Raw genomic sequence first — 10,416 nt, forward strand, 5'->3', positions numbered from 1 at the left:
TATGTGTGTGTAAACATATATGGAGTATGCGTGCGTGCGTGTATTTATATGTGTGCATGTATTATGTGTGCATGTATGTATGTGTACGTGTATGTGTATTATGTGTGTATGTATCATGTGCGTATGGATATATATATGTGTGTTAAATCTCGTGTTACCGTTTCTATCATCATCATCATCATCATCATCATCAGCAGCAGCAGCAGCAGCAGCAGCAGCAGCAGCGCGTTTTTAACGCGCAAATTTCTTTGTCCGCGTCACAAATAGAAATCACGTGTTTTCACCTTTAACCTTTCAATTAATTTTTTTAAAAAAAAATTTCTACATAAATTATAGTGCGTGAACGAATATAGTCTGTCACGATTGTTTGAAACCGCATTTGGGGAAAAAGGGTACGGTTCTGTTATATTTAAGTCTAACATTATTTTCGTTGGTCTGTCAAGCTTAAATTTCAAATATTATTTTCATTGGTCTGTCATGCTTAAATTTGAAATAATATTTTCGTTGGTCTTTCACGCTTAAATTTCAAATATTATTTTCATTGGTCTGTCATGCTTAAATGTCAAATAATCTTTTTGTTGGTCTGTCATGCCTAAATTTCAAATATTATTTTCATTGGTCCGTCATGCTTAAATGTCAAATAATCTTTTCGTTGGTCTGTCATGCCTAAATTTCAAATATTATTTTCATTGGTCTGTCATGCTTAAGTTTCAAATATTATTTTGGTTGGTCTATCATGCTTAAATTTCAAATATTATTTTCGTTGGTCTATCACACTTAATTTCCAACTATTATTTTCGTTGGTCTGTCACGTTTAAGTGTGAAATAATATTTTCGTTGGTCTGTCACGCTTAAATTTCAAATATTATTTTCATTGATCCGTCATGCTTAAATGTCAAATAATCTTTTCGTTGGTCTGTCATGCCTAAATTTCAAATATTATTTTCATTGGTCTGTCATGCTTAAGTTTCAAATATTATTTTGGTTGGTCTATCATGCTTAAATTTCAAATATTATTTTCGTTGGTCTATCACACTTAATTTCCAACTATTATTTTCGTTGGTCTGTCACGTTTAAGTGTGAAATAATATTTTCGTTGGTCTGTCACGCTTAAATTTCAAATATTATTTTCATTGGTCCGTCATGCTTAAATGTCAAATAATCTTTTCGTTGGTCTGTCATGCCTAAATTTCAAATATTATTTTCATTGGTCTGTCATGCTTAAGTTTCAAATATTATTTTGGTTGGTCTATCATGCTTAAATTTCAAATATTATTTTCGTTGGTCTATCACACTTAATTTCCAACTATTATTTTCGTTGGTCTGTCACGTTTAAGTGTGAAATAATATTTTCGTTGGTCTGTCACGCTTAAATTTTAAATATTATTTTCATTGGTCTTTCATACTTAATTTTCAAATACTATTTTCGTTGGTCTATCACGCTTAATTTTCAAGTATTATTTTCGTTGGTTTATCATGCTTAAATTTCAAATATTTTCGTTGGTCTGTCATGATTAAATATGAAAATAGCTCATTTGCTGGTCTGTTACACTTAAGTTTTAAAATGGGGATTCAGTTTGAAATAGAATTCTGTCGTTTAACGCACAAATGAACGCATCTTCAGCATTGCTGGTCCAAAGCCCTAACATTTGGCTTTTAATATATTTTCTCTTGATGTCCAACTGACGTTCGTTTCTGACAGCGACGGCGACGTTCCAATCAATGTCGTATCCATGGCCGCTTGGTAAGATTTGGTCCGTGCCACCGGAGGTAGATTATCTACCAAAAACGTTCCATTATTTTCGCTTTTACCCTGTTGGCTTGCATCGGAATGGAAACTGACTTCATCCGCGACGCCTTCTTCTTCTTTTTCTTCATCAGTCAGAGCTTCATCCTTCAACACAATATTCTTTGATTGTGAGTGGGCGCCGTAGGATTTTTCCAGCACTGACATTGACACTGTGTCCTCGACATTATTAGAAGAGTTCTGGCACGGACCTTCCATGAGTTTGTGATCTGGTTCAGTCTTCTCATCGTCAGGATTGGGTGAATTTGCCACCTTCCTCTTGCGTCCACCTTTACTGTCTTTGGGCTTATATTCAATAGAAGTGCTGTTGGTTCGCGGTAAAATAGGATCGACCTTCTCGGATGAAGAAGCGGGACAGTGTATCAATTCGTCGCTGCCTCTTTCTCTGTTGGATCGAGCTCGTTCCGCGCGGTTCTTCAAGATTCGACGCCGGTCTCTGCAAAGACGAAATAGAAAATAAATCACACCAGTTGAATATTGGGTACTGGTGTATTTGAGTAGTACCAATTTATGGTCTCAAGAAATGTACATCATGTGATATTAGTTGGGTAAAAGTTATTTGTTTCATTGACGCAGTCTACAATAATATCACGTGATGTAAATTTTACAAAGCCTAAATCTGGATACTACTCGTATACACCAGCACCGAATATTGTAATAGATAGTCTAAAGTCCATTAAGTCTTTATTTAGAAGGGTAAATTTTTACCTGGTTTCCATCTTAACATTTTTTTTTTAAATGACGACTTTTACAGGGTTTTTTTTACAGTTTTTTTTTACAGGGTATGCTGAAAACGAATATCACATTTAAATTTTCCGCAAATAAGTAGTTTTCCGGATATTAAGCAATTTCATTTCTTATATCATTGTTGGTGGCCATCTTGGTATGCACGAGCGTCCATAGTTTCTCAGGGTGTGTTTACACGCAAGATGGCCACCAGCAATTATATAAGAAATGATATTGCTTAATATTTAGAAAACTACTTATTTGCGGAAAATTTAAATGTGATATTCGTTTTCAGCATACCCGAAAGTCTATAGAAGTTGTTTTTTTTAAAGGAAATGTAAAGGTGGAAACCAGGTAAAAATTTACCTTTAGAAGTACCAGGTCTTAACGTTACTTCGTGTGATTGGCGACCATCTTGCTCTTGCCCCGCCCCCTTGCCATACATTTAGCGTCTTTTTTTGTTGTTGCTTCACACAGAAAGGGAGATAACTCTCGGCTATTTCAGCAAATAGGAAGCAGAAATTTCTGTTTTTTTTTTTTTTTTTTTTTTTTTTTTTTTCCACGAATGAGAAAAATTAACTTTTATAGGAAAGATTTCTTCGGATGTTTGACATTCGTTTTTTTATAGAACCAAATACTAACAGGGAGGGGGGATCAAATAAAGGTTGTGCACATTGGCGTAGAAAATGGGGGAGTGGGTGCGGGATCGAGAGAGACAGTTCGCCCCTGGCTGCACGTACCAGAAGGCAGCAATTTGAGGGGGTAAAAATAGAAAACAGAAAAAATTAAAATAATAAAAAGCTAACACACACAAAAAAAAAAAAAAAAAAAAAAATCTGAAATTTTATACCAAAATGAGTTTTTAAGATCGTAATATATTTTTGCATTTTATGTGTATAATACTGTTTTCAAATGGATTTTAGATCCGTGATTATAATTCCATGAAAATAAATATTTTGAGGGCTTTCTGGAATTTTGGAGGTAAACAGATTATCAACAGCTAGCGAGAAGGAGTGGGGTGGGTGGGGTTGCAAATCTTACGACCGACCACCTCAGGTGACAAAAATAGTTGCTTTTTTTTTTTTTTTTTTTTTTTTTTACACGGTGGTCACCACTTATCAAGGCCCGGAAGCCACTCAGGGATAAGGGTTGCGAACATTCCATATCGAAAATTAAACAATATCCCCAGAAACTCGAATATGGCACACAGAGCAGCAGTTTGCACTGTACATTTTTTTTTATTATAGAAATCGCTCCAGACAAAATAGGAAACTACTTGATTTAAAGCGGTATCAAGAACGGAAGATAATTACCACAAAGACAGAAAATGCTTATTGAGTTTAGTCTTGAAAATACTAAGTTGTAAGTAAGAGGAAAACAGTCGACGGGAAAGGAGTGTCAAACGCTTGCAGTTATTGGACAGAAGCTACTGGAATAGGAAGTTGTATTACAATGAGATATTAAAGCAGTGAATTGATGAAGACCACTAGACCAACGAGTCAAACGAGCTGGAACAAAGGAAGCAGGGAATAGATCAGACAATTCTGAGGCATACATGCCATAATATTATTTGTAAAAAAGACTGAGACTAGCAACATCACGTCTGTGAGGGGGGGGGAGGTTGCAGTGAATAAGAAAGTGTTGGGCCAATCAAATTACAGGTACATTTCTACAATTTATCAAGAACCTTCAAATGGGGCTGAGACTCACCAGTCGAAATATGACAACAATATTCCAAACATCGTCCGATAGTAGATTTGTAGGAATAGAGAATAGTCTCAGGTGTAGGGTTGGATCAAATACAATTGTATTTGTATTTCAATTGTATTTAAATACAATTTTAATGTAATTGTATTTGTATTTCAATTGTATTTAAATACAATTTTAATGTAATTGTATTTGTATTTCAATTGTATTTAAATACAATTTTAATGTAATTGTATTTGTATTTCAATTGTATTTAAATACAATTTTAATGTAATTGTATTTGTATTTCAATTGTATTTAAATACAATTTTAATGTAATTGTATTTGTATTTTAACATCACAAGAAAAAGTAATTTGTATTTTGTATTTGTATTATGGCATCCAGGAAAATATTATTTTGTATTTGTATTTATATTTGAGAGAGAGAAAGAGAGAGAGGGGGAGAGAGAGAAAGAGAGAGAGGGAGAGGGAGAAAGGGAGAGGGAGAGAGAGAGAAAGAGAAAGAGAGAGAAAGAGAGAGAGAGGGAGAGAGAGAGAGAAAGAGAAAGAGAGAGAGAGAAAGAGAGAGAGAGAAAGAGAAAGAAAGAGAGAGAGAAAGAGAGAGAGAGGGAGAGAGAGAAAGAGAGAGAGAGGGGGAGAGAGAGAAAGAGAAAGAGAGAGAAAGAGAAAGAGAGAGAGAGAGAAAGAGAGAGAGAGAGAGAGAGAGAGGAAGAGAGAGAGAGAGAGAGAGAGGGAGAGGGAGAGAGAGAGAGAGAGAGAGAGAGAGAGAGAAGGAAACTTTCAGAGCTCTAATGATAATAAAATGCAATGAGGACATGATATAGAATGTAATGTCAAATTTGGAAGGAAATATTTCTTTTCTTTTTTTTTTTTGCATATTTTCAGATTTCTTTATTACTTTGAAAAAAAAAGTACTTATATTTGTTTTTTTATTTAAATCAGTTATTGTATTTTTATTTGTATTTTGAGATTGAGGAATAAAAGTATTTGTATTTGTATTTTTAGACTTAGGAATAAAAGTATTTGTATTTGTATTTCAATTGTTAAAAGTCAATATTTGATCCAACCCTACTCAGGTGTAAGAAAGTATTTAGAGCGATAAAGCTCTGGCCAGAGGTATGTTGAGTTGTGGGCCAATTTCTAAAAGCTGCCAAACACATGCCAGCATTTCAAATCGATCAGTAAAAAGGGCCATGAATGTTCGTGGACTGTCCGACAGTTCGAAACGCTTACAGTTCTTGGAAAGAAGCAACTGGATTGCTTGTTGGTTGGTTGTTTTTGATTTACGGCATATCAACCCTTTTCCGGGTTATTTATTGCCGAATCCAAAGATTTTGAAGAAAAATTTTTTTAATAGAATATATTTGTTGTTTTCAAGTCGGTTTCTATTTAACCCATATTTGGGACCCTAACAGGTACTACCACTCCGGGTCAGAGTGGACCTGGGAGCAATGGTAATTAAAGGGTGGCTCCACACTCCCCAAAGCCCGCAAGCTGGGGCCTCACCATCGGATATAGTTTAAGGTCATATCCAGGACCTGGAAGCAGCTTGAATAGATGCTGTATTACGATGAGGTATCAAAGCAGCAAATTGATGAAGACCACTAGATCAACGAGTTAAGCAAGCTGGAACAAAGGAAGCAGAGAATTGTTGAGACAATTTCGAGGAACACATGTCATAATAGTATTTGTTGAAAAGACTGTGATTAGCGACATGTGTGTATATGTGTGTGTATGTGGAGAGAGAGAGAGAGAAAGAGAGAGAGAGAAAGAGAGAGAGAGAGAGAGATTGCATGTGTGCGAGAGAGGAGAAGAAAGGGTGGGGCAGCCAATCAAATTACAGATACGTTTTTGCACATTATCAAGAACCCTTAAATAGAACAGAGTCACCAGCCCCCAAATATGATAGCAGTAGTTCTGCTACTTAGAGGTCCTTTGTTCCAGCTCACTTAACTCATTGATCTAGTGGTCTTCATCAATTTGATACCTCATTGTAATACAGCATCTATTCAAGTTGCTTCCAGGTCTTGGATATGACCTTAAACTATATCCAGTGGTGAGGCCCCAGCTTGCGGGCTTTGGGGAGTGTGGAGCCACCCTTTAATTGCCATTGCTCCCAGGTCCACTCTGACCCGGAGTGGTAATACCTGTTAGGGTCCCAACTATGGGTTAAATAGAAAACGACTTGAAAACAACAAATATATTCTATTAAAAAATTTGTCAAAATCTTTGGATTCGACATTAAATAACCTGAAAAGGGTTGATATGCCGTAAAACAACCAACCAACCACTCTGCTACTTAGAAGAACGGGAAACTTTTACAAGAAAGCTCTCCCCCCATCCAATATCGTCGTCACACACACACACACACACACACACACACACACACACACACACACACACACAACTTTCTAACTGTAACTTGGGAGGGGGGGGGAAAGCGTTTTAGCAGTAAATGGTACTATACCGCAGTCAAACATGACCTCACTAACTCATTAAAACGGGCACCTGCTAAATCCAAGTAATTAAATAAATTCAAACGCGCTTCCGTTAGCATGTCGCGTTGGGGCAATGGTTAACGTCGCACTTTTTTTTTTTCACACCTTGATTTACAACTTTGCCTCAATGGTTTGGGTTTGATCCTCATACTTACTTTTTGTTTTTAACCCCCCCCCCTCCCCGGAGTTTCCACACACACCTCCAAACACCCGGGCAACGCCGGGTACCCCTCGCTAGTTACTATGAAAAGAAGCTTAACATTACAAAAAGCATGGCGCTACTACACTATTGGGACGAAATTTCGGAAATCGTAAAACTGAATTTCACATGAAAACAATGGCATCTACGTATTCCTCGTATTTTTAAGATGATTATATCAAAAAATTACGAAAATCGATAAGGTAGAAAATTATTTATTAAAGAAAATAAAAAAATAGAATTTGATGAAAACGATCATAAGACACATCCAACAACAATACTCCGTACATCATCTGATAGTAGATTCATAGAGATAGAGAATAGCCTCCGGTGTAAGAAAGTGTTTAGAGCGATAAAGCTCTGTCCAGAGGTATGTTAGGTTTTGGGCCAATTTCTAAAAGCAGCCAAACACATGCCAGCATATCAAATCGAGCTGACCAAAAGTCTTGATATATAGACCAGAAGCGAGCTCTAATGTTTGTATTGGCAACGCTAACGTTGTTCTGGTGTCATCAGATACGATTGTTCGAAGTTATTGGCTTCCTGACCTAATATGCACCAAACATTGATGCGATTCAGTTTTTATTTTTACTTTTCTCTTTGCAAAACTCAATCATGTTCTGCAAAGCCCCAAACCAAATCAACAATTTTTCTCTACAAAACAACCAAACCAAACACTGCGGATAAATATTTGAAGATATAGAGAATTGATGATAGTTCTTAGGTTAGTACATGTAGAACAGTTGAGGCAGCAAGGCCAGTTGACAGAGGTCGGTCAAAGAAAACGTGTTGGGAAATGGTAAGTTATGCTAGGTTGAGGACCAATTTTTAAATAGATGTTAAGTCGACCCATCAAAAGAGCCATGCACACTGGTGAATTGTCCAAGGGCGGCTCAACAAGAATTTGGGTACATTTGACTTGAAACCGACCATGGTCTAAGACCCAAGCTGGTCTAGTACTATCAGATCAGGTTGTTCGAAAATATTGTCTTCTTCACCTAAAATGCACCAAACAGTGATGCTATTGTTTTTTTTTTCCTTTCCCTTTGCAAAACATATGAAACAACAGAGTAGTGATCATTAGTGATGAAAAATGGATATAAGAACTTGTTTACATTGGACTTGAAGACGACCATGTTGTAGTCAGCAAGAAAGCAGGCCAGCAGAACAGTTTTTTTTCTTGCTCTCTTTCTCTCTTCTCTCCGACTGACTGCCTTTGTTTATGACTTATATTGACATCACCCCACATTCCTTGATTGGAATCTAATTGTTCTCTTATTTTGATCTTCAATTTGAAATTTTGATTGTTTTATCGCTCCGCAATTTTAGCAATTTCAATTCACTTAAAATATTTTCTCTCATAGTTTCATAATCTAGACTCTTCGATCAGAATTGATTGACGTCATCGTTCAGCAATCTGATTTACATCTGATTTCACCCAGCATTGTCTGTCCCCTATGCAACACACAGGAAAGCAGATTTGTTTACGGAATTTGCGTTTAAATTTAGGCAAAGATAAAGTGGGGGGGGAATTCTTAATAGTCGTTGTAGCTAGACGAGTGCTTTCTGTGAAACTTTGGCAGAGGGATCATAGATTGAATCTCAGATGAGCATTTGCCATGAAAATTTTTTTTTTTTTTTTTTTTAATTTTTTTTTTTTTTCACCCCAAACAAGGCACAGTGCCACTTTGAAGCAGGGGGCTACTATTAGGGAATTAATTAGCGGGGTCATTATGAAGGGAGAAATAAAGATATAGCTGAGATAGGCTCGCAAGTCTTTTCTGTAGGAAAGATGTTGTGGTTAAAACAATCAAATGTTAAATTTTACACACTGCTGCCAAAACTTGTTACTCCAAATTAAGGCTCTGCTATCAAAACTCAACTCTAGAACACGACACACTGCTGACAAAACTTGCTACTCTGACATCTAAATCTTAAATCAATCATGTTTCTGAAAAGTCAGACTTTTTATATCAAACCGCAAGCATCTTATTTGCATGCTAGGTTACAATATAGCAAGCATATAAAGTGAAAAGGAGGCCATTTTGTTTTCCTTTTTTTCTTCATTCTTTTTATCCACACGGAACCCTACAGACTGCACACAAACAGGTTTGTACTAATTTTTTTAAGTGCTTAATTACAAAATAGCGACTTATTTTGCCTTTGGTAGCAGTTTAGACCACAGATGTTTGAACCTAAACAGTCTGGTACTACCCGATCAGGCTGTCTGAAGATATTGGCTTCCTAACTTAAAATGCACCAAACATTAATATTTTTTTTCTTTTCTCTTTGCAAAACTTTATTATGCCCTGCAAAGACAAAAGGAAACAACACTTTTCATCTACAAAACAACCAAACCAAACATAATGAATAAATATTTGAAGTATAAAAAACTTTTTCCAATATGATTGCAATCAGCATTAAATAACCTGAAAAGGGTTGATATGCTGTAAATAAAAATAACAAAACCAACCTAAACCAAACAAATGTAGCCCTGTCTAGATGTATGTTGATACGATAAAATTGTTGTTCTAGAAAAGACGACATGATTCCATTTCTGTTTGATGAAACCAGTTTTCTTCTTTTTTTTTTTGTTGCAGACCATCTACTCGTTGGCCAGTTGAGTACAAATCCCAAGAGCGATAGGAGCCTTCTATCATGTCTGAAAGTGACACAATGTTCAACGAGCGAGATCGGAGATGCATCACTGTACAACTCAAGCTCTCTACCGATCCAAGTTATGACAACAGGACCATTGCCAGCACCCTCAAAATCAAAATCTGGACGGTCAACCCTTAAGGGCACAACTCAATGCATTGGACAACCCACGGTTATGGTCTTTGGTGTGGTTTCAAGTGATGGCCACATCATGCCACCTCACATCTTCGAAGTCAGCTTGAAAGTCGACACCAAAGTGTACCTGGGTGTGCTGAAGAGTGTGGCGATCCCCTGGTGAAATCAGGTGGCCACTGGCAGACCCTGGATGTGGCAGCAGAACTTGGGACCAGCTCGCAAGTCCAAAGAGACTCAGGGTTGGTGTCAGAAGGAGTGCTACGACATTGTACCTTTCTCTCACTGCCCCCACCTCCTCTCTCGATATGAACCGGCTGAACTACTTCATTTGGTCATATGTCGAGAACATCACCAACATGACCTCCCACAACACCAAGCCAGCCTGATCGCTGCCCTCTGCAGAGTATTCACTGAGCTCCCACCGGTGCTTGTGGAAAAGGCATGCTCCCAGTTCCGGACCCATATCGAGGCGGTGATTGAGGCTGAAGGAGGCTACATTGAATAGATGTCAGCTCTTCTAGATAACCAATTTGCCTGAATTGATTTTTTTTCAATAAAAGTTTTAAAATAAAGCTGTAGTGTTGTTTTCTTTAGGGCGACACATTTTATCGTTTAACCTGTAGTTTAGGAATGAATTTCCAAAAGCCATTAACACACATAACAGCTTGTAATAAAAAATCCACGCA

At 37.0% G+C, this 10,416-nt stretch overlaps 1 protein-coding gene across 1 annotated transcript in view; it reads right to left on the reverse strand.

Annotated features, from left to right (window-relative positions):
* Nucleotides 1–302: 302 nt before the first annotated feature.
* The window catches only part of LOC145260692 (uncharacterized), a 44,541-nt gene continuing 34,427 nt past the window's right edge, over nt 303–10,416 (reverse strand). The window contains exon 3 of the mRNA XM_080119093.1: nt 303–2,243. Coding sequence (XP_079975219.1) covers nt 1,643–2,243 — 601 coding nt within the window. The 3' untranslated portion in view covers nt 303–1,642. The remainder of the gene's footprint in view (nt 2,244–10,416) is intronic.

Source organism: Euprymna scolopes, chromosome 36, assembly GCF_053919585.1.
Source record: "Euprymna scolopes isolate OS-2025 chromosome 36, ASM5391958v1, whole genome shotgun sequence".
Classification (NCBI taxonomy): domain Eukaryota; kingdom Metazoa; phylum Mollusca; class Cephalopoda; order Sepiida; family Sepiolidae; genus Euprymna; species Euprymna scolopes.